General features: G+C 38.7%; 1 protein-coding gene across 1 annotated transcript in view; it reads right to left on the bottom strand.

Moving 5' to 3' along the window:
• The window catches only part of Sptlc3 (serine palmitoyltransferase long chain base subunit 3), a 134,665-nt gene that overhangs the window by 83,524 nt on the left and 25,817 nt on the right, over positions 1-25,324 (bottom strand). Inside the window, exons 2-4 of the mRNA XM_052181500.1 lie at positions 8,749-8,934; positions 4,589-4,743; positions 3,435-3,583 (exon numbers count right to left, since the gene is read on the bottom strand). Of these exons, the coding sequence (XP_052037460.1) occupies positions 3,435-3,583; positions 4,589-4,743; positions 8,749-8,934 (490 nt within the window). The remainder of the gene's footprint in view (positions 1-3,434; positions 3,584-4,588; positions 4,744-8,748; positions 8,935-25,324) is intronic.

Here is a 25,324-nt window from a genome sequence, read left to right as displayed (position 1 = left end):
TACTTGAAATTATTTCAGATGAATTGCATCCAGAATAATATGTGGAATTCTTATATGTCAATATTACATTTTATGTTGCAAGATGCTTTCAAATAAACCCTGTTATTTATTTATTCCATCACTGATAGTCTAGGCTCATGTTTCATTCTGTTTTTTTTTTTTTATGGTTAGTGTAGGTAGCTTATCTTTGGGTCTTTCATTATTTACATGAAACCTGCTAACATCCATGTCTTAGAACTTGACTGAGAAAAATGAATGAAAGAGATTCAGGGTATGAATAGATAGTAAAAGAATACCAAAAACTTAACTCCTGTCTAATTTCTCTGGGTTTGCTGACATGTACAACTAGTAATATGTCTTTATGTGGCTTTCTCTGGTGGGAAATCATTGTCTGTCCAACTGCCTTCTTAATTTGGCTTCTGACTATGATGAAGGACGTTCTGTTTCACTGAGTTGAGGTGTTATTTACCTTTGAGACTGTCTTCTGATTTGATTATTCACAGCACTGACACTGGTATCACTAGCTCTTGAAGTAACTTCCCAAGAAGTCACTAACTCTGTGCTTTGTATGACTGGGTTATTCCTCTAGTGTTCGCTTTAACATCAAATGAGACATTGTGGATGTCTCCTTTCTAAGTAGAGTAGAACTGCCACTGCCCAGTGACCTATTGCTGCCTTATCTATATCCCTAACTCAAAGGCCAAATGGAAATTAGAAAAATATTCTTACTAAGAAATATGAGCAACTATGATTGGCTCTGAAGTTTTAGCAAAATAGTTCTTCTATTTGTGGATAAAATCTAATACTAAAGATAAAGGAAAAGCCACATAAAAGTCTACTATTTTTGTGATACGTATAAGAATACGTATGATTCTTATAAAATAGTATATATACATATATATTTACATGAAAAAGATTAGTTGGTATTATCCCATTTAGAGAATTGTGCTCATCCCAGAAATCACAGGATGCAAAATAAAAATTCCAAATGCCAGATGTATTGCTCATCTCTCCATGAGTTGTTGGTCAAAGGTGTCCCAGAGACCTGAAGGCAATGTAAACCATTGTCATTGCTCTTACTTGACCACCAGAAGTTGATGGCAAGACCCTATTGATGAAGATAACACACATATTGATCAATGGAAATTGAGAAATTAAGTTGGTAGTGATTAGGAAGCTGGCTAACTTTAGCTGTACTGGAAGGTATTATGCAGGCTGCTAAGAGAAAATACTATCAGTAGTTTAGGCCAATTATGAACACCATGAACTGTAATATTGACAAGGGAGGCAAGAAATGCCAATGGGATGTAAAATTAAATGCTTTTGCTTGGACTTAAGGCATTTGAGGAAATATGGTTGAAGAGATTACAGCCCCTGGAGTGAATCTACTGTTATTATTTTGCTAAATAGATATAGTATCAAACTGCTCTCTACATTCAAATATCTCTACTAACAGATTTAGTGAAGCTCTGAGATCTAGACAGAAAACACCAGTGGGTAGAGATTAATGTAGAAACTTACAAGTGATCCAAGTTCAGAGAGTAAGTGTCTGAGGCATACTGAGTCAGAAATTGGTCATTTATATCTATCCTGAAGACCCAGGGGCCACCATAGAAAAGGGGTCTGAAAGATGGTAAAATCCAGAGATCATAGAGGACTAGAGCAAAACAGCATCTTACTTGAGATGACCCCCTATACTCATAAACATCACAGCAGCTATGAATACCTATACAGGACCCTCATAAGTTTAAGCCTGTGAACATTTTTAACATTGATTAGAAAGAGGTTCATAAGCTCTAGTGCCCATCTGAAGAGCTGTGAACAATTAATGGCTTCTGGGGAAGGAAGAGTCTATTCTCTTTAAGGATTTGGCTCCTGGTATGCTAAGTATGTTCCAAAGGATGGTTCATCATCCAGGGATATATGGACAGCACAAATGCTGTCAGTGGTTTTAAAATAAAGACAAAAGAGAATAGGAAGTTGAGTGGGAGTAGGAGGTAGGGGACATGGGATAGGAGTCGATCTGGGAAGAGTTAAGGAGAGGAGTTGAGATGAATGTGATCAAAATACATTTTATAAAATTCTCAAAGAATAAAAAGTTCATATAGTCATAAAATTCAAATTTATTCTTAAAAGGAATTGTTATATTTAATTTGATTATTTATTGCACATATCTGAATAATTATACATAAAATGTCTATTGGCATACTGCAATAACCCTTAGGGTATAGTCATTCACCACCTCCAGATAACTATATTGTTTTTAAAGTCTATCTGACAAATGGTTGTCTGAGAGAGCTTATGATTTGTTATTCATTAATTGTAAGTCTCATCAATCAAATTTGTCTATGATCTTAGGCAGGCCTGAATCAGGCTGGTGAACCCTTTCTTTTGCTACCTGTTATAGACAGTATAGAAGCTGACCTGAACCAAAATGTAGGGTAGGCTATTAATTGTGCAGAAGATATCACCTAGATGCCATGATCCTGAGTTTTCTCCTCCAGACAAAGGAAATAGTACTACACAGGTTTCCCAGGGCACAGGAACTATTAAAGAGTAAAGTTGCTACATAAAAAACCATCATGAAAAAGAGTTATAAAGCATTTTAAAGGAATAAGTGAGCATTATGTTTCTGTCTGAAGTGTAATTTCTTTCCCATTAATTTTACTCCTTTTCTGAGAAAAAGTTGTTTTACCTTCTGAAAGAGAAGAAAATAGTCTGCTCCATTTTGCATGCTCAGTAATTTATCTACTCATTATTCATTCATGCATGCATTCATTTGTTTGCCACAGTATTCCACAAGAGCATTCTCTCTCCTCAGGATTCTTACATTTGTGTGGTAGAATCATACATAAACACATAAAACAGGATTATTATTTTAATCAGTAATGAATGTCATTAGAAAATAATTGGGGAAGGAAGAGGAAGTGGATGCCCTGAAGGAGGCATTAAAGTTGGCATTTGGTTCTGAAACCTGTTCAGAAGAATTAAGCACATACTTAAAAAAAAGTGTCCAGTGTAGGGGAATGCTAGGGCGGTAAGGTAGGAGTGGGAGTAGGTGGGTAGGGGAGCACTCTCACAGAAGCAGGGAGGAGGGGAGTGGGATTGGGGGTTTTCAAAGAGGAAACAAGGAAAGGGGATAACATTTGAAATGTAAATAAATAAAATAACAAATAAAAAACTTAAAAGAGTGTGTGACAAAACAGGATGGCTGACATTTTAAAAATGATGCTTATATCACTCTTTCTTTTCTTTCCTTTTTCTTCTTCTCTTCTTTCCTCTTCTCCCCTTCCTCTTCCTCCTCCTCTTTTTCTTCTTCAATTTTATCACATTTATTTGAGGCACACAGCCTTGATACAATGAGAATTTGCTATGTAGTACCATGAATCTGAGACTCAAAAAAGACAACGTTCCAAATTAGTCAATGGACTTACCCATTTCATTTCTGGTGCTGGCCACACCTACACCATACTTTTCTAAAGTATCCTTAACTCTCTCCATCGACTCATCATATTTCACTGCGAGCCCAAGGTAGTTGTAGGAGGCCATGTTGATAACATTATCAATAACTTTTCCAGTATGCCTGTAGGGAGATGAGAAAGTGAACACACAGGCCTATCTCATTTAATATTCTCCTGCCTCAAGACTTCAGTTTGATCCAAGCCTCACATCGTTTTTTCCATTTTAACCTGTACTGTCCATGGCATAATATGTTCTTTTTTATCAGGGGAATATAACCTGTTAGTGAGACACAGTGTCTGTGAAAGTTCCTGGTCCCAGAGTATTACTAGGCAGTAGTTTTCCCCGAATGACTGATTTTATGACATTTAAATTCTGATCAAAAGTTCTACAAAACCTTCTAAAGAAAAAAAAAAGCCACAGTATTCACTGAGTCTATCATTGAGAAAGCAGGAAGGTACAATTTGACAAGGAAGTTGACAAAGGCTTTCTTTCTTTCTTTCTTTCTTCTTTCTTTCTTTCTTTCTTTCTTTCTTTCTTTCTTTCTTTCTTTCTTTCTTTCTTCCTTCCTTCCTTCCTTTCTTTCTTTCTTTCTCTCTCTCTTTCTCTCTCTCTCTCTCTTTCTTTCTTTCTTTTTCTTTCTTTCTCTCTCTCTCTCTCTCTCTCTCTCTCTCTCTCTCTCTTTCTTTCTTTCTTTCTTTCTTTCTTGTTAGGTATATTCTTTATTTACACTTCAAATGTTGTCCCCTTCCCTGGTTCCCCCCTTCCCCGAAAATCCCATAAGCCATCTCCCCTTCCCCAATCAACCCACCCCTGCTTCCCTGTCCTGGTATTCCTCTACACTATGATATTAAGTCTTTCCGGGATCAAGGGCCTCTCCCCCATTTGGTTGGTTCTGTCTGTTGTATACCAGCTGCTGCTCATCTAACCTCAATTATAATGTCATAATATAAAAGAACCACTTTGTCAACTTAAGTCCTTTCTTCTACCATATCAGGAGAAACAGCAAAGGGCTGTGTAGTGGAAGATCAACCTCATTCACACCTTGGGTTTTTCAGATCTGTAACCTTGCCATGCTAGAGTTTCCTTGAGTCTCTACCCATTAAGCCCTTGCAGCTGGCTGCTTCACCTGAATGTCCAGTTATAGTCATCAGTCACTTTCTCCATGATGCTAAAGTAGGGCTCTGGGGAACTGCAGGAAGTGTGACTCCAGCTGTCTCTGATTCTCATGTAAAGGTTCCTCGTATAAAAGTTCTCAAAGTCCTGATACAGCGGCACAAAGTCCTGTTAGGACAGAAGTGGAGGTAGAAGCTTAGCTTTAGTCTTTTTTGTTTTCCTTCTGAAAAAGATCTTATTTGCAATTAAAATCTGAGAGAAAAGGGTATTTTTTTTTTCTTTTCAGCGAGGACACATGGGTGGGTGAGCAAATGGAGCTCACAAAACTGTGGGGCCTCCATGCCTCAAGAACCTGCATCTAAGTATGAAAGAAAAATGTGGGCTTTATGGCACATGTCTGTAATCATACCTATTTTGGAGCCTAAGCTAAGATGATTGCAAATTACAAGCCAGCCTAGGCTACAGAGTAAATTTAAGACTACCCTTGACAATTTAATGTGTGTGTGTGTTTGTGTGTGTGTTAGAGAGAGAGAGGGAGAGAGAGAGAGAGAGAGAGAGAGAGAGAGAGAGAGAGAGAGAGAGAGAGAGAGTAGAATCAAAAGGCTGGCAAGGTGCGTCTGTGGTAGAGTTTATATATAATGTCCTAAATTTAAACTCCCAGTACTGTCAAGTAAAAAGGATAACAAAGATGCTGGCTCAATGCAAGAGAAAGTGTCAGAGACGAGGAAGCTTGTTTGTTTGCTTTGTTTGCTTGCTTTACTATCCATAAAAAGGGGTTATTTCAGCTATAGGGTTGGGATGTATTGATGCTCAAACAGTTCAGTTGGAAAATAGTTGAGATATTAGTACTTTTAATCTAAATAGGCTTATGCATTGTGTTTTCAGATGTATAGGTGGATGTGAACTATGATAGGAGTCCTCACTAATCATGAGAAACTTGATACTGATTTGAGGAAACTATTTGAGGACCATTGGCAAAACTTCTGATGGTGGGTAGCTAGCTGTGATGTGCTGAGGGGCACGAACTGAGCTGACAAGGTTGTGGAGGGACCAGGTCTCTCTTGTGGCAGAGATACCAGCTTATGTTATTGAACAAAACATTACCCATGAATGTGAAATCTGCAGATGAGCTGAGGTTCAAAGCAGGGTGTCTCAGTCAAGGTTTTCTAGAGTCACAGAACTTATGGAACATCTCTATATATTAAAGGAAGTTATTGGAATGACTTACAGTCTGCATTCCAACTAGCCCAACAATGGACATTTATGAATGGAAAGTCCAATAATCTAGTAGTTGCTCAGTCCCACAAGGCTAGGTGTTTCAGAGGGTCTTCTGTATAACCTGGAATCCTGAAGAGGTATGTTTCAACAGAAGTGCTGGAAAGTAAGTGCAAGCAGGTGAAGAAGAAGGAAACCTTCCGTCTCTTGCCCTTCTGTAGGTCTCCAGCAGAAGGCACAGTTCAGAATAATGGTGTGTACCACCATACCTGAACCTATGCTGTTCTTTACTTGGAACGTGCTCTATCCTAGGCTGGCCTTGAACTCAAAGATCTGCTTGCATCTGTCTCCTGGGATTAAAGGCACGTATTACCCTGCCTGGGTTTAAGCTTTTCATTTCCACTATGCTTCAAGATATGGATAAAAAGCCTGTGACTTCCAGCTTCAAAATCTAGATCACAGGTATGCCCTCGATTTCTGGATTGTAGTTCATTCCAGATATAGTCAGGTTGACAACTGGGAATAGCCATCATAATCCACCCCTTGTCAACCTGACACAAATCATATTTCATGTTCAGATAAAAACAAGATCCAGGTCATAGATATGCCTATCATGATATAAACTATCTCTCATATAATTGCAAATGCACTGTAAATTTAGAATAGGCCAATGTCTCTTGGAAAACATACTTTTAGTTACAAAATAAAACAGAAGCATTCATGCCACTTACAGTCCTCATTTCTGCATCTGGCCAGGGTATTGCATGGTATTTATAACTACCTTCCTCTGCTATCCATTCTGTATTTCCTCTACCCTCTGCAAGCACCTCAGTGAGTCTTGCCACTTTTCCTAGAGGAGTGACCCATACATACATTCCTAGTGGGTCTGTGTCCTTTGTCATACTTTTTAGAACTCTTATAAAGGACAAGATTTAATTGGGGTTGGCTTACAGGTTCAGAGGTTCAGTCCATTATCATCATGGTGGGAAGCATGGCAGAATTCAGGCAGGCATGGAGCTGGAGGAGCTGAGAGTACTACTTCTTGTTCTGAAGGCAAACAGGAGAAGACTGGCTTCCTGGCAGCTAGGAGAAGGGTCTCAAACCCTTCCTCCAACAAGGCTATACTTCCTAATAGTGCCACTCCCTGGGCCAAACCAACACACAGAGCATTTGTGATTTTATCTTTTGGCTCATAATAGTTGATGGTAGGCAGAAAAAATGAAGGCCATAATTATGGCTTGAGCCAAGTGCTTTGGGCATTTCCAGAATTGGAGCAGAAGAGAGAATCATAACTTGTTGGATGAATTGGGAAGACTTTATGGAAAAAGAACGTTGGAGGTAGCTTTAAGGCAGATGAGGTTATGATGGGAAAAAATAAGTCTGGAGGCTATAATATGTGAGTCAGCTTGTTTGCTAGAAATACAGAGAATATTTGAGAAGAATGAGTGATAATGAACCATCTGCTATATCAGGTTGTCCTTATTCAGAATCTACTTCATTCTAAGTCAAAGCCAGTGTCATAGTTCTCCTAGTGTCCTCTACTTATTTATTTGGCTTCTAATCAACATTTATTTTTATGGTTAGTTCTTTGAAGGTAGGGGTTATGTCTGTTCTAATTGTCTCCTTAGATTATACCCAAGGGGTAATGCATCTCTCAACATTCATTGGGGAAGCTTCTCTTTGCAGTACATGGTAATCAACACAAAGAGAGACAACACAAAGAGAGTCAAGGTGCAGAAGATAAGAGGCTGAAGAATGCTCAACACTAAACGGAACATTGATATAGGCACTCTTTCCTCTCAAGGATTAGGGATCATTGGGGAGGAAGGGCCCCAGACAAACAAACAAATAAATACAGCAGGGAGTATCACATAGGATATCACAACATTCACAAGACCCATACAAGATCAAGGCCAAATTCAAGCACTAAGAGGAGATGTGGGCATAAAGTCACACTAGTGCTGAGGAACTATTGATTATTGATAGCTCCCGGAAGATGGAAAGTCAGTTTTCTTTAAGAGTATAGATCTTCTGGTAAGTTACCATAGTAAGTTTCTATGTGTGAAAGGCAACACACCCAAGAATATTTTGGAATCACACTTTGCACTTGATAGGTTAGGGGGGAAAAGAGCACAAAGATGGGTGTTTAAGAAAGGGGTCTAGAAGTGAAAAGAGTTGGTGGAGGCTGTGAACATGATGTGTATGAATTTCCCAAAGAACTAATTACATATACATATAGGATAGAACTTTGATTATCTTCCCATTTATTTTCTAGCTTAGTAGAGATAAAGAGGACAATACAAATACTTTACAAATAGCTATGTAAATGGTCTTAAATGAGGTAACTTTGCCATTACTACATGTGTCAGCCAGTGCTAATGGCAAACCTAGTGTGTGGAGGTTAGGAATGTTGTGTGAATTCCTTCAATGCTCAAGGCTTTCTAAACAGAGGGATCATCCAACAAGTTACACCATTAGTGCAAATATTACGAAATTCTGTTCTACATGAAATTAAAATGTCACATTTCACCAAGGCACTTATTCTTATTTTGGAATAGACCACAAATGATAATGAATATAGAAGACCAGAGAAAAGTACCTCCTAGGTGCCCTTGTTTCCACTGCTGTCTTTCTGATTGGTTCATTCATTATGAAAATGACCTTTTGTCATTATAGGTTATGAAAATATTGTCTAAGTTAAATGTGATAATGAACAAAAAAGCTTAAATTCTTTACCTGGTAATTAATAGTATTTCAATAAATGTTTGTACAAAACAAACAAAAACAAACAAACAAAACAAGGCGACAAATACATCAGAGATGGCTTGGTAAGTGGAGATGAATGGAATTTATGGTGAATGGTTCCTGGACATATCCTTGGTTCTAGGGTCTGTCTGAATCACTATTTGAGAAGGGGAAGGGGCAGACACTCGGATCCAGGGAGGCAAGCATACTTACTTTTTGTTCTTCTCGCTCTACAGCTGCATTGCATTTCTCTATTCCCCAGTTTCTCATAAAGTCTCTGAGATAGCCAAATAGGATTCCAATTCCGTATCCCATGTAAGTTAAAACGAAGACATAAAGTGGTGGTTCTGGGTAGGGCTCAAAGACGGGCTTATCCCCAACATGTGCCTTTCTATTTTGCTGAAAACACAAAGAAAATCCAGATCAGCGTTCTCTCCTTGAAAACATATGAGGATACTTAAATTATATTTTTAAACTTTTGACCTTTGAAATCTCAAGAACTCATTAAAAAGTATTAAAGCTGATTGAAAGATAGTGGAATTTTGATCAATGAGAAGGACAAACAGCAGCATAAATTTAATTTATAATAATTTGGTGAAAAGTCATTGAAGAACAGATGCTCTTAAGAACCCAAAATGAAGCTTCATGAATCTTTCTTAATTGTGAGCTCAGGCTTACTGCCTCACCCAAATCTTTTAAGTGCATGAGAGGAACAATCAGCATTCTGAACTCTGGTGATATAGGGACCATGCTCAGTATTTCCCTTGAAATACTAACTCTGAATACCACTATCAATATCTATGTTTCCATAAAAAGCTACACACAAACAAATTCGAGAAAGAGGCAGCAGAATAATGCTAGGAAAATCATTTTCTGTCATTCAGGTTGAAAAGAGCCATGTCATTATTTTATCTTTGTATATGCTATAATTTATAGGTAAAACTAAGTTTAAATGTGTCTGCGAAGCAGACAAAAAAAAAGTGGAGAGACTTTTAGCATCAAAGTGTCCCAATTCTTGTTACATTGACTTTGTCATCTAGCGTCATCAATCAATAGATTAATAGATAAAATAATTTATATGCTTTTATTATTATTTCATTGGACATATACAAATGCTTTCTTAACAGATGGAATTTATTCCTTTATTAATTTATTTATTTTTATTTCAAACTCCAGATTTTATTCCCCTCCCAGTCCATTCTCTGTCTGTTCCACATCCTCTGCCTCCTCCCCAGACCTCGACCCCACGAGGATGTCCCCACCCTCCACCCCACCAGACCTCTAAACTCCCTGAGGCCTCCAGTCTCTTGTGAGTTAGGTGCATCTTCTCTGACTGAACCCAGAATCCTCTGCTGTATATGTGTTGGAGGCCTCATATCAGCTGCCTGGTTGGCGATCCAGTGTCTGAGAGATCTCAGGGGTCCAGATTAAGACTGCTGGTCCTCCTACAGGGTCATCCTCCTCCTCAGCTACATCCAGCTTTTCCCTAGTTCAACCACAGGGGCGAGCAGTATCTGCATGTGACTCTTTCAGTTGCTTGTTGGGGCTTTCAGAGGACAGTCTTGATAAGTCCCTTTCTGTGAACACTCCATAACCTTTTTTTTTTTTAAGTTGTAGGAAATTCCATTTTTATTCAAAACATAACTGAATTGATGGGTGTTGGTTCCAGGAAACTCATTTTTTTTTAAACATCTACAAATGTGGAACGCAATTGTGAAGTTGATAAAAATTTTTTTCCTTTTTTTTTTAATTCGGTATATTTTTTATTTACATTTCAAATGATTTCCCCTTTCCTAGCCCCCCCCCCACTCCCAAAAAGTCCTGTAAGCCCCCTTCTCTCCCCCTGTCCTCCCACCCACCCCTTCCCACTTCTGGTTTTGCTGAATACTGCTTCATTGAGTCTTTCCAGAACAAGGGGCCACTCTTCCTTTCTTCTTGTACCTCATTTGATGTGTAGATTATGTTTTGGGTATTCCAGTTTTCTAGGTTAATATCCACTTATTAGTGAGTGCATACCATGATTCACCTTTTGAGTCTGGGTTGCCTCACTTAGTATGATGTTCTCTAGCTCCATCCATTTGCCTAAGAATTTCATGAATTCATTGTTTCTAATGGCTGAATAGTACTCCATTGTGTAGATATACCACATTTTTTGCATCCACTCTTCTGTTGAGGGATACCTGGGTTCTTTCCAGCATCTGGCAATTATAAATAGGGCTGCTATGAACATAGTAGAGCATGTATCCTTATTACATGGTGGGGAATCCTCTGGGTATATGCCCAGGAGTGGTATAGCAGGATCTTCTGAAGTGAGGTGCCCAGTTTTCTGAGGAACCGCCAGACTGATTTCCAGAGTGGTTGTACCAATTTGCAACCCCACCAGCAGTGGAGGAGTGTTCCTCTTTCTCCGCACCCTCTCCAACACCTGCTATCTCCGGAATTTTTAATCTTAGCCTTTCTGACTGGTGTAAGGTGAAATCTCAGGGTTGTTTTGATTTGCATTTCCCTAATGACCAATGAAGTTGAGCATTTTTTAAGATGCTTCTCCGCCATCCGATGTTCTTCAGGTGAGGATTCTTTGTTTAACTCTGTACCCCATTTTTAATAGGGTTGTTTGGTTTTCTGGAGTCTAACTTCTTGAGTTCTTTATATATATTGGATATTAGCCCTCTATCTGATGTAGGATTGGTGAAGATCTTTTCCCAATTTGTTGGTTGCCGATTTGTCCTCTTGATGGTGTCCTTTGCCTTACAGAAACTTTGTAATTTTATGAGGTCCCATTTGTCAATTCTTGCTCTTAGAGCATACGCTATTGGTGTTCTGTTCAGAAACTTTCTCCCTGTACCGATGTCCTCAAGGGTCTTCCCCAGTTTCTTTTCTATTAACTTCAGAGTGTCTGGCTTTATGTGGAGGTCCTTGATCCATTTGGATTTGAGCTTAGTACAAGGAGACAAGGATGGATCAATTCGCATTCTTCTGCATGCTGACCTCCAGTTGAACCAGCACCATTTGTTGAAAAGGCTATCTTTTTTCCATTGGATGTTTTCAGCCTCTTTGTCGTGGATCAAGTGGCCATAGGTGTTTGGGTTCGTTTCTGGATCTTCAATCCTGTTCCATTGATCCTCCTGCCTGTCACTGTACCAATACCATGCAGTTTTTAACACTATTGCTCTGTAGTATGGCTTGAGGTCAGGGATACTGATTCCCCCAGATTTTCTTTTGTTGCTGAGAATAGTTTTAGCTATCCTGGGTTTTTTGTTATTCTAGATGAATTTGATAATTGCTCTTTCTAACTCTGTGAAGAATTGAGTTGGGATTTTGATGGGTATTGCATTGAATCTGTAGATTACTTTTGGCAAAATGGCCATTCTAACTATATTGATTCTACTGATCCGTGAGCATGGGAGGTTTTCCCATTTTTTGAGGTCTTCTTCCATTTTCTTCTTCAGAGTCTTGAAGTTCTTGTCATACAGATCTTTCACATGTTTGGTAAGAGTCACCCCAAGATACTTTATACTATTTGTGGCTATTGTGAAGGGGGTCATTTCCCTAATTTCTTTCTCAGCCTGCTTATCCTTTGAGTATAGGAAGGCCACTGATTTGCTTGAACACTCCATAACCTTAATAATAGTGTCTATCCTTAGGGCTTAGGGACCCCCCTCGAGCTAGATCCCATTTTGGGCCTGTTGCTAGACCTTCTTTTCCTCAGGCTCCTCTCCATTTCAATCCCTGCAGTTCTTTCAGACAGCAACAATTATGGATCAGAATTTTGACTGTGGGATGGCAACCCATACCTCACTTCATGTTCTGACTTTTTGCTGGAGGTGGACGTTACAGGTTCTCTCTCTCCTCTGTAGGGCATCTCATCTAAGGTCCCTCTTTTTGATTCCTGAGAGTCTCTCACCTCTTAGGGCTCTGGCACATTCTGGAGGGTCCTCCTTCCCCCACATTAAACTCAGTCAAACCATTTAGGAAGGGCTTTCTTTTTTCTCAGTGAGAAAGGAGAAAGCGTAGCTCTCTTGTGCTTATTGTGCACAAGGCCCTGTACACACACACACATACACACCCATAAACACACAAATATATACACACAAACACATACATACATACAGAGAGAAACAAAGCAGGGGGAGAGAGGGAGAGAGAGAGAGAGAGAGAGAGAGAGAGAGAGAGAGAGATGAAAAGTTGCTTTCAAATGAGGTAGCCCCTGGAGCATGGCACACACTCAATTTTGCTGCTGTATCAGGCTTTAAGAAGGAGAATAGATTTGATAATGAGAAGCAATGGAAAGTTTTAGGCTTTACTCACTCCACTGTGGTAGGAAGCTTAGCTATGAAATCCACTCAGGGATGGTAAAATGCCAATGGAATCCAGGAGGCTAGAGGTAAAGTGAGACTCACTGTCCTACTTACAGTGGAATGCGGGCAGGGTTTGCATATTATAATCAAGAGCTGTCACTGAGGGGCTTATGAACTTTTCATACGTGATGACAGAGAGATTATCTCTGTGTATATTGCAGGTGTTAAGTGATTTCTGAGTGGAAAAACAAATCACCGTAAATGATAGGGAGTACAAAATTCTGTCAAAGTATTCTACAATCAGTATAGGAGTTGACTGTGTGTGTTTGTCTGTGTGTGTCTGTGTCTGTGCACGCGCATGTGCACATGTGCATGTGTATCCATTTTCCTAATAGTATTATGGGAAATCCATGATAAAAATAAACAAATACAAATTTATAAAGTGTTTGGAAAGTGTATGAGCATTAATGTAATGTAGTATTTATCCAAGATAATCAATAGAATACTCTTAAAGATCAGTGAAAGCCTCTGGTAGTAAGCCATAACCTACTTCCTCCAACTATTTCACTCAGAAACTTGAGAAAGTTTCCTTGGGAATGCATGTGGCTATAAAGACAGGGCTTTTCCTTCTTACTTTAGTTTGAAGCTGGCACAAGGAGATGCCAGACTGCCAGTTTTCTCATCAAACTTCAGTGCTGCTTTATCAAGGCTAAATTTCATGCAAATGTGACCAAGAGATAGGGAGATGATTTTCTCCACTGACTATATGCCCTCGGGATGGAGACTGCACTCAATTGGCAGGGAGCACTGCAGCCCCAGTTATCCTTACCCTATCACAGTACACAGATATGATCTCTATGGTAGAAGAAAGCCAAGATCTCCAAAGGTTACTGTGCCACCCAGAGTCCTGTTCATAAAACACAGAGGCACAGGAACTGTTCAGCAGTTGGCTATGAAACAATGACTTATTGACTTTACTGAGAAGGAGAGTTTGGTCATAAAACCATAAATTTCAAAGCATTCAATACTTTAAATACTTGACTTTATTTGGAACAGAGTAGGGGAATTCAGGATATATATATATATATATATATATATATATATATATATATATATATATGAAAAAAGGATTTTTCCATAGTAAGCAGCACAGATGACAGCAGTGGCTCTACAAATTTCAATTTAAACTGTAGTCAGGAGTCAGTTTTCCAGAGAATCAGAGAAGTACACAGCTAGCAAGAGCCCTTTGGGAGTCAGACCAAACCTCAAAGAATAGTTTCAAAAATATACCCATGAAAGTAATTTTGATTGAGTCAGGTTATGGGACAGCTTGTGCCTTGTCAGGATAACAGGAAATAAAACAACTGTCTTGTAAGTATGGGGACAATCAGCTAAAAGTGATGAACATTAAGGCTAGGAAAGATGACATGACAGGGAGTCCTGAACCTATCATGCCAAAGCTGATAGGAAGGCAGATATGAGCAGTTTTAGAGCTTTGTGTTCTGAGACCAGAGATCTTATGAGAGTAGTTCAAGGAAGTCACTAGAGCAAACAAACTCACAGACACACAAAGATACACAGACACACAAAGATACACAAACACAAACACACATATAGACATATATACACAAAGATACACATATGTACAAGACACACAGATGTACACACAAAGTTACATACACAGAGATACAACCACAGAAATTCTTGGTCAGAGGATGTAACAATATATTATTATTATTTTAAGTGTTCAGTTAGTAAAAAATATACAGGAGCTTAGTAAAGAAATAGGAAAACATAACCTATACAAAGAGTAAGGGAGAGCTGGCAAGAGAAAGCCCATGGGAATGACCTAAATGTTGGACTTAGCAAAGACACATGAATCTTAGAAGAAAAAAGAAAGCTCTTTGGCATAAAAGCAAGTAACTTCAGATGGTAACGTAAGACCAATTCCATGTGTGTGTGTGTGTGTGTGTGTGTGTGTGTGTGTGTGTAGAGAGAGAGAGAGTGCACAGGCAAATGTCACTATAAAAATATGAACATATAAAAAAATTAAAAAAATGAACATATGCACATATTGCAAATATGTTCAAAATGCAAAAAAGGGGGACTGGAGAGATAGTTTAGTGGTAAAAACCACTGGTTGCTCTTCCAGAGGACCCAGGTTCAATTCCTAGCACCCACAACTGTCTCTAACTCCTGTACTGGGTCTTCTGGCACACACAGACATACATGCAGTCAAAACATCAGTGCACACAAAATAAAAATAAATAAATTATGAAAAGCCATAAAGACACATTGGTTTAAAAAAATAGAAAGGCATGATATTAATGTCTCATCAAATAAAAGACTCAAAGAAAAATGTGGAATAAGATAGTGGAATGTTGGGAATGCTGACACATGCCTGTAACCCAGTTACTAAAGAACTGGTATGGAGACTTTGTAGTATATTTAAATTGGAAGTCAAAAGAATCAGAAAATATTGTTAGGATTTATATAAACCAAAGTTCCCAAATGCACAGAAATAAATAAAATAAGGAGAAATGACTAGGGATACTTGGAGAAAATGTGAGATAGCACTTAAAACAGAAACAGTTACTTAAGCTGAAAGGAAAGAAAGGAGATAGAAAAATTCTAGTAAAATATAATAATAATATTGGCCAGAAACCTTCCCAATTTCCATGACGCACATTGATTACATATTTAGATGCTTATTTCTATCTAAAATAAGATATAAGGCAAATAGATCCACTATCATTGTGATAGTAAAAATGTGAATGATAAAGACAAAGAGCAAGGAAAATCAACTCATCATGCCCTAGTGACGGTGGTGAGGTGGCTGGCTTTCCTGCAGCACACTGATGCTGTACAGAAGGCAACATATTCTAAATGAACAAATGTGGATTGGAAAAACTCATGATTGTAAAGTGACTGTAAAATAAAGTTGCTACAAGATAAACAATAACTGAGAGTTTATGAATAAAAGAAAATGAATGTAAAATAAGGGCATGTGAAAGAAATGACAACTTGGAGAGTTTATGAATAGAAGAAAGCTCTTAGGAAACTAACTCAAAGAAAAAGTTTAAGTCTGAAAGTCTCAAACAGCAATTCAATACAGTCATATCCACTCCCAAGAACAAGGAAGATTTTACTACACAGTCATTAAATTGTAATGTGTACAATTCTCTCTTTTGTCTAGTGAATAATTTTCAAAGACATTGTACAATATAATATGTACAAGTTTTTTGGGGGGGGGTTGGGGGGGATTTGGTTTATTTGAGACAGGGTTTCTCCATGTAGCCCTGGCTGTCCTGGAACTCACTCTGTAGACAAGCTGGCCTTGAACTAAGAAATCGGCCTGCTTCGGCCTCCCAGAGTGCTGGGACTACAGGCATACGCAACCACCGCCCAGCTAATATGTACAAGTTTATTAGTGATTCTGTTGATGAATGCATAGTTAAGAATGGCATAAAATACTTAGATATGAATGAATCTATGTTGGAATAAAGAAAGGGTCTGAGGTGCAAGTGAGAGCCCACAGAAACTGATGAGTAGAACAAGAAATGGTAAATGGGTATCAATGACATTAACACTTCTCTGTCCCTCTTTCTCTGTCCATTTATCTGAATATATACATGCATGCACATATTAATGCTACATATGCATCATTTAGCTTGTATACTGTCCTTTAGCTTCTTCAAAAGGACATAGGTATTTAACGTAATAATTATGATACTTTTAAATTTGTAAAATATATTGATGCAACATTAGAATAATAAAAGCACAAAAAGAAGGAATAATGTATTGAAAGGACAATTCTGAAGCTCACTGGGTTTGCATATGTATAAAAATGAAGTATATATTGACACTATATATTTATGACATATATTACATATATGTGCATATATATTTATTTTTTGAGTACTGTGTCTTCAGTCTAGGTCCTTACGCACAGCAGGCAAGTGCTCTACAACAGAGTGGCGATACCAGCTCTGAATATTCATGTTAAGTACCAAAGAAACTATGAAGAAAACTCAAAAATAAAAGAAAATTATTGAGTCATAAAAATATTACACTAGAGCATTCTCTGAATCCAAAGGAAGTATTAGAATTAGACCAGATACAAGACACCCAGAAAGCAAAGCAAAGCCAAAGAAAACAGAAAACCTGGCAACTGTCAACCCAATGATCCTTGTCACATAGTAAAAGTGAATGGAGGAAGCAGTCCCATCAAGTGGCAGAGTGTCAAGCTATATAAAAGCAAAGTAAAATCCATTTATTCACTATAAAAGCACAGATTCACAGTTGCAAATAAACTGCTGGAGTGGAAATGGTTGAGTTGTAACAATAGCCTCCGTGAGAGCTGTGCTGCGGCATTCATCCACCTCTGAAGTAAAGTGTGCCTGGAAATAGAGAGACCAGTGCTCTTAACTCCTAAGCCATCCAGGGACACCAGCACACCCACAAAACTTTTGACCCCAAATTTATCCTTGTATGGCCTCAGTGAGAGAGGATGTGCCTGTCCTCATAGAGACTTGAAGTGCCAGGATGGAGAGATATTCAGGGGGTCCACACCTGATCAAAGGAGGAGAAGGGGCTATGGGGAAGGACTGTGGAAGGGGTTGACTGGGAGGAAGACAGCGAGCAGGTTGTAAAGTGATTAAGTAAAAAAAGAATTAAAACAAAAATAAGAAAGAGAGAGGCATTTTGTTTTATTGTAGAGAATAATTGTATAGTGGTAAAATTGCAATCCTCTAGGAAATGTAACAACAAACATGTTTATCTGGGAGCTAGGGCTGTCCCACAGCTCTCTGTATACAGGCCTTTCTAGGAGAGAGCTGGTTTCCCAGGAGTGTTCTCACTCCTGGACCCAGAGGTGAGATTTCCACTTTCTCTCTGGTAACTGTCTAAAGCAGGACCTGCAGGAGTGCACAGAGCACAGGAATGGTGGAACAGCTGGGACAGGATCCTCTGGTCACCATCTGCACCTAGGAGATACTGCTGGTCCACAGCCCTCTGTGAACAGCTTCTATGAGGAGAGAGCTGGTCTCCCAGAAGTGCTGACACAGGCTTACAGGCCTACAAGGATGGACAAACTCCAGACAGACCTACTAACCCAGAGAACAAGACCTACTAACACCAGAGATAACCAGATGGCAAAAGGCAAGCACAAGAACCTTACTAACAGAAACCAAAGCTACATGGTGTCATCAAAACCCAGTTCTCTCACAACAGCAAGTACTGGATACCCCAAACACACCAGAAAAGCAGATTTGGATTTAAAAATCTCATGGTGTTCATAGAGGACTTTTAAAGGGGATAAATTACTCCCTTAAAGAGGAAACACAAAAATCCCTTAAAGAATTATAGGAAAACACAATCAAACAGGTAAAGGAATTAAACAAAACCATCCAGGATTTAAAAATTGAAATAGAAACAATAAAGAAATCACAAAGAGAGACAATGCTGGAGATAGAAAACCTAGGAACGACATCAGGAGTCATAGATGCAAGCATTACCAACTGAATATAAGAGATAGAAGAGAGAATCTTAGGTGCAGAAGATACCATAGAAACCATTGACACAACAGTCAAAGAAAATGCAAAATGCAAAAAGCTCCTAACCCCCAAACATCCCGGAAATCCAGGACACAATGAGAAGACCAAACTTAAGGAAAGTAGGTATAGAAGAGAGTGAGGATTTCCAACTTAAAGGGTCAGTAAATACCTTCAACAAAATTATAGAAGAAAACGTCCCTAACCTAAAGAAAAAGATAGCCATAAATATATAAGAACGCTACAGAACTCCAAATAGATAGAACCAGAAAAGAAATTCCTCCCATCACATAATAATCAAAACACCAAATGCACAAAACAAAGAAAGAATACAAAAAGCAGTAAGGGAAAAAGGTCAAGTAACATATAAAAACAGACCTATCAGAATTACACCAGACTTCTCTCCAGAGACTATAAAAGCCAGAAGATCATGGGCAGATGTCATACAGACCCTAAGAAAACAAATGTCAGCCAATGCTACTATATGAAGCAAAACTCTCCATTACCTTAGATGAAGGAAACTAAGGTATTTCATGACAAAAAAAATTTACACAATATATTTCCACAAATACAGCCCTTCAAAGGATAATAAATGGAAGACTCCAACAGGAGGGAAACTACATTCTAGAAAAAGGAAGAAAATAATCTTCTTTTAACAACCAAAAAGAAGATAGTCACATAAACATAATTCCACCTCTAGTAACAAAAATAACAGGAATCAACAATCACTTTTCTTTAAAAAACTCTTTATATCACTGGACTCAATTCCTCAATAAAAAGATATAGACTAACAGACTGGTTACATAAATAGGACTCAACATACAGGAAACCCACCTCAGTGACAAAGGCAGACACTACCTCAGCGTCAAAGGCTGGAAAACAATTTTCCAAGAAAATGGTCCTAAGAAACAAGCTGGGGGAGTCATTCTAATATGGAATAAAATCAACTTTCAACCTAAAGTAATAAAAAAAGATAAGGAAGTACACTTTATACTCATCAAAGGAAAAATCTACCAAGAAGAACTCTCAATTCTGAACATTAATGTTCCAAATACAAGGGCACCCACATTCATAAAAGAAACTTAACTAAAACTCAAAGCACACACTGTACCTCACAGAATAATAGTGGGAGACTTCAACACCCAACTCTTATCAATGGACAGATCAGGAAAAAAAAACTAAATAGAGACACGGTAAAACTAACAGAAGTTATGAACCAAGTGGATTTAACAGATATCTAAAGAACATTTTATCCTAAAACAAAAGAATATACCTTCTCAGCACCTCACAATACCTTCTCCCAAACTGACCATATAATTGGTCACAAAATATATCTCAGCAGATATAATAAGATTGAAATAATACCATGCATCCTATCATATCACCACAGACTAAGGCTGGTCTTCAATAACAATAATAGAAAGTCCACATACACCTGGAAGCTGACAAACCCTACTCAATGATAACTCAAGAGTCAGACAGTGGTGGCACATACCTTTAATCCCAGTACTTGGGAGGCAGAGGCAGACAAATTTCTGAGTTTGAGGCCAGCCTGGTCTACAGAGTCAGTTCCAGGACAGCCAGGACTACACAGAGAAACCCTGTTTTGAAAAAACCAAAAACATATGAACAACAACAACAACAACAACAACAAAGATAACTTGGTCAAGGAAGAAATAAAGAAAGAATTTAAAGGTTTTTAGAATTTAATAAAAATGAAGTTACAACATTCCAAAACATATGGGACACAATGAAAGCAGTGCTAAGAGGAAAACTAATACTTATGAATGCCTCCCAAAAGAAACTGGAGAGAACATACACTAGCAGTTTGACAGCACATCTAAAGGAGCTAAATATACCCAAGAGGAATAGACTGCAGGAAATAATCAACTCAGAGCTGAAATCAACCAAGTAGAAAAAAAGAAACTATACACAGAATCAACCAAAAAATCAGTAGCTGGTTCTTTGAGAAGGATATATAGATCAACCCTTAGCAAAACTATCTAGAGCACACAGAGACAGTATCCAAATCAGCAAAATCAGAAATGAAAAAGGGAGACATAACCATGTAAACTGAGGAAATACAAAAAATCATCAGAAATCAACAAAACTGGAAAATCTGGATGAAATGGACAATTTTCTAGACAGATACCAGATACCAAAGTTAAATCAGGATGGCATAAACCATCTAAACAGTCTTATAAACCCTAATAATATAGAAGCAGTCATTAATAGTCTCCCAACCTAAAAAGCCCAGGACCAGATGGGCTTGGTGCAGAGTTCTATCAGACCTTCAAAGAAGACCTACTACCAATACTCTTCTAACTATTGTACAAAAGAGAAACAGAGGAAACACTACCCAATTGATTCTATGAAGCCACAGTTATGCTGATACCAAAATCTCACAAAGACCCAAGAAAAAAGAGAACTTCAGACCAATTTCTCTTATGAATATTGATGCAAAAATACTCAATAAAATTCTCACAAACTGAATCCAAGAACACATCAAAAGGGTCATCCATCATGATCAAGTAGGTTTAATCTCAGGGATGCAGAGATGGTCCATCAATGTAATCTACTATATAAACTAACTCAAAGGGGGGGCCTACATGATCATTTCATCAGATGCTGGGGAAGCATTTGACAAAATTCAACACCCCTTCATGAAAAGAGTCTTGGAGAGATCAGGAATTAGACAACAAAGGAGATCTAAGGGATACAAATTGGAAATGAAGGAGTCAAAATGTCACTATTTGCAGATGATATGATAATTTACTAAATTGACCCCAAACATTCCACCAGAGAACTTCTACAGCTGATAAACAACTTCAGCAAAGTGGATGGATATAAAATTAATGCAAACAAATCCGTGCCCTTCCTCTATTCAAAGGATAAACAGGCTGAAAAAGAAATTAGGGAAACAACACTCTTCACAATAGTCACAAAAATATAAAATACCTTGTTGTGACTCTAACTAAGCAAGTGCGAGATCTGTATGACAAGAACTTCAAGTCTCTGAAGAAAGAAATTGAAGATATCAGAGGATTGAAAGATCTCCCATGCTCATAGATTGGTAGGATTAATACAGTAAAAATGGCCATCTTGCCGAAATCAATCTATAGATTCAGTGCAATACACATCAAGATAACAAAATTTCTTCAAAGAGTTGGAAAGAGCAATTTCCAAATTCATCTGGAATAACAAAAAACTCAGGATAGCAAAAACTATTCTCAACAATAAAAGAAATTCTGGTAGAATCATCATCCCTGACTCCAAGCTATACTACAGAACAATCATGATAAAAACTGCATGGTATTGGTACAGTAACAGGCAGTTAGAAAAATGAAACAGAATTGAAAATCCAGAAATGAACCAACACACCTATGGTCACTAGATCTTTGCCAAAGGAGCTAAAACCATCCAGTGGGAAAAAGACCGCATTTTCAACAAATGGTGCTTGTTCAACTGGTGGTTAGCATGCAGAAGAATGCAAATAGATCCATTCTTATCTCCTTGCACAAAGCTCAAGTCCAAGTGAATCAAAGACCTCTAAATAAAACCAGATACACTGAAACTAATAGAAAAATATGTGGGGAAGACCCTTGAGCACATAGGCACAGGGGAAAAATTCTGAACAGAACACCAATAGCTTATGCTCTGAGATCAAGAATTGCCAAATTGGACCTCATAAAATTACAAACCTTTTGTAACGCAAAGGACACTGACAATAGGATAAAATGGCAACCAACAGATTGATAAAAGATCTTTACCAATCCTACATCTAATAGAGAACTAATATTCAATATATAGGAAAAAAACTCAAAAAGTTAGACTCCAGAGAACCAAATAACCCTATTAAAAATGGGGGTACAGAGCTAAACTAAGAATTCTCAACTGGGGAATGCTAAGTGGCTGAGAAGCACCAAAGAAATGCTCAACATCCTTAGTCATCAGAGAAATGCAAATCAAAACAACCCTGAGATTCTACCTCACATCAGCCAGAATGGCTAAGGTCAAAAACTCAGGAGACGGCAGATGTTGATGAGAATGTAGAGAAAGAGGAACACTCCTCCACTGCTGGTGGGATTGCAAACTGGTACAACCACTGTGGAAATCAGTTTGGCAGTTCTTCAGAAAATTGGACACAGTACTTACTACCCAAGGACCCATCTATACCACTCTTGGCCATATACCCAGAAGATGTTCCCACATGTAATAAGGACACATGCTCCATTATGTTCATAGCCACCTTATTTTTCATAGCCAGAAGCTGGAAAGAACCCCAATATCTCTCAACAGAGGAATGGATAAAGAAAATGTGGTACATTTACACAATGACTACTACTCAGCTGTTAAAAACAATAACTTTATGAAATTCTTAGGCTAATGGTTGGAACCAGAAACTCTCATCCTAAGTGAGGTAACCCAATTACAAAAGAACACATATGGTATGCACTCACTGATAAATGGATATTAGCCCAGAAGCTTGGAATACTCAAGATACAATACACAGACCACATGAATCTCAAGAAAAAGGAAGACCTAAATGTGGATATTTCTGGTCCTTCTTAGAAGGGGAATCAAAATAACCATGGGAGGAGATACAGAGACAAAGTGTGTAGTAGAGACTGAAAGAAAGGCCATGCAGAGACTGCTCCACCTTGGGATCTGTCCCATATACTGTTACCAAATCCAGAGAATATTGTAGATGTTGACATGTGCTTGTTGACAGGAGCCTGATTTAGCTGTCTCCTGAGAGGCTCTGCCAGTGCCTGAGAAATACAGAGGGGGATGCTCTCTGCCAACCAATGAACTGAGCACATGATCCCCAAGGGAGGAGTTAGAGAAAGGACTCAAGTAGCTATAGTGGTTTGCAGCCCCACAGGAAGAACAACAATATGAACCGTCCAGTACCTCTGAGCTCCCAGGAACTAAACTCCCAACCAAAGAGTACACATCGAGGGACCCATGGCTCTAGCTGCATATGCAGCAGAGGATGGCCTTGTAAGACATCAAAGAGAGGAGAGTCCCTTGGTCCTGTGAAGGCTCCATGCCTCAGTGTAAGGCAATGCTAGCACAGGGAAGCAGGAGTGGGTGGGTTAGTGAGCAGGGGAAGGGGGTATGGGGTAGGGGATTTCAGAGGGGAAATGATGAAAGGGAATAACATTTGAAATGTAAATAAAGAAAATAGCTAATAAAAAACAAACAAACCAACAAACAAACATGTTTACTGCTATTAAAATCCACAATCCACATGAAGCACAACCAGACAGAAATGGAAGAAAAGCAAATTGTACACTAATAGATCCTTGAGTATTCTATTCTTGATAATAGATAAAATAAAAGACATCTGTAGAATTCTTCTCCAAACAGAAAAATACACACTCTCTCAAAAACAAGCTATAAAACAAGCCCCAATAAATTGAAAAGAATTGTAATCAACAGGTGGGACTTTCAGGGCACAGAGGAAAAAAGGAGGCACAGGACAGGAGAGGAGGCCTTTTCTGCCTTGCTTTGGAGGAAGAAGAATGCAGCAATCATGAGCAAGAAAGACCAGAATAGTTACAGCAACATGACCCTTTGGAGCCATGTCACACCTGCAAAGAACTAGAGCAGAGCCTCTGCTCTGAATCCCCACCCACTCAGCACACACTCCTGTCCCTGCTCTACTCCCAAGGTGTTCTGACACATCCAGGATCACAGGTGAGACCCCAAACCCCGCCTCAATGCCTGGAGTAACCAGGATCCCCCAGGACCCTGAGAAGCAGATACCCTGCCCAACCAGAGACTTGTGCTCCTTCCAGTTTGCACCTGTGTGGGAGCAGAGCCTCTGCTCTGAATTCCCACCCACTCAGCACACACCCTAGTTGCAACTCAACCCCTCAGGGGTTCTGACACATCCAGGATCAAAGGCTCACAGGCTCACAGGCTCACAGGCTCACAGGAGGGACAAACTCCAGTCAGTCAGCAAATCCACTTAAAACCATAGATAACCAGATGGCAAGAGGCAAGCATAAGAACATAAGGAACAGAAACCACTACTACCAGTAATCAGTGGAGCAGCTGGGATGGAAGTCTTCCTGTTGCCATTTGCACCAGGGAGCCTTGAGACTCCACAGCCTTCTGTGCATAGTCTGCCAGGAGAGAGAGATCTCCCAGCAGTGCTTTCACCTTTGAGCTCAGAGGAGTAAGGACACAGGCTTACAGGCCCACAGGAGGAATAAACTTCATCCAGGGACAAGAATATCAACTAGCACCAGATGGCAAAAGATAAGCACAAGAACCCTACCAACTGAAACCAAGGCCACATGGCAACATCAGAACCCAGTTCTCTCACCACAGTAAGTCCCGGATTCCCCAACACACCAGAAAAGCAAGAGTTGGATTTAAAATTGTATCTCATGATGATGATGGAGAGCTTCAAGAAAGACTTAAATAACTGCCTTAAAGAAATACAGGAGAACATTGGTCAACAGGTAAAAGCCCTTAAAGAGGAAACACAAAAATCTTTAAAGAAATACAGGAGAACATGAGTCAAGAGGCAGAAGCCCTTAAAGAAGAAACACAAAAATAGATGAGAGCGAGGATTTACATCTTAAAGGGCTAGTAAATATCTTCAACAAAATTATAGAAGAAAACTTCCCTAACCTAGAGAAAGAGATGCCCATGAACATACAAGAAGACTTCAGAACTCCAAACAGACTGGACCAGTACAGAAAGTCAAGAAATACAAACACGTTAAAATCGACTATTTCATGGAAAATTTTACATAAAAAGGTTGACATCATATATATTTATTTCTTGAATTTTACCAGAATATTTTCCATGTAAATCTTCAATGTTATCTGAAAATGTTTATAATTCCATCTTCAATCAAGAATTATCTTTATGCCTATCATTTTACCTATATAATTTCCATGATAATCTTTAATTTTAACA

The sequence above is a fragment of the Apodemus sylvaticus genome, chromosome 5 (assembly GCF_947179515.1).
Source record: "Apodemus sylvaticus chromosome 5, mApoSyl1.1, whole genome shotgun sequence".
Taxonomy (NCBI): domain Eukaryota; kingdom Metazoa; phylum Chordata; class Mammalia; order Rodentia; family Muridae; genus Apodemus; species Apodemus sylvaticus.
Note: the sequence above shows the minus strand (reverse complement) of the source record. Positions and strands in the feature narration are given on the sequence as shown.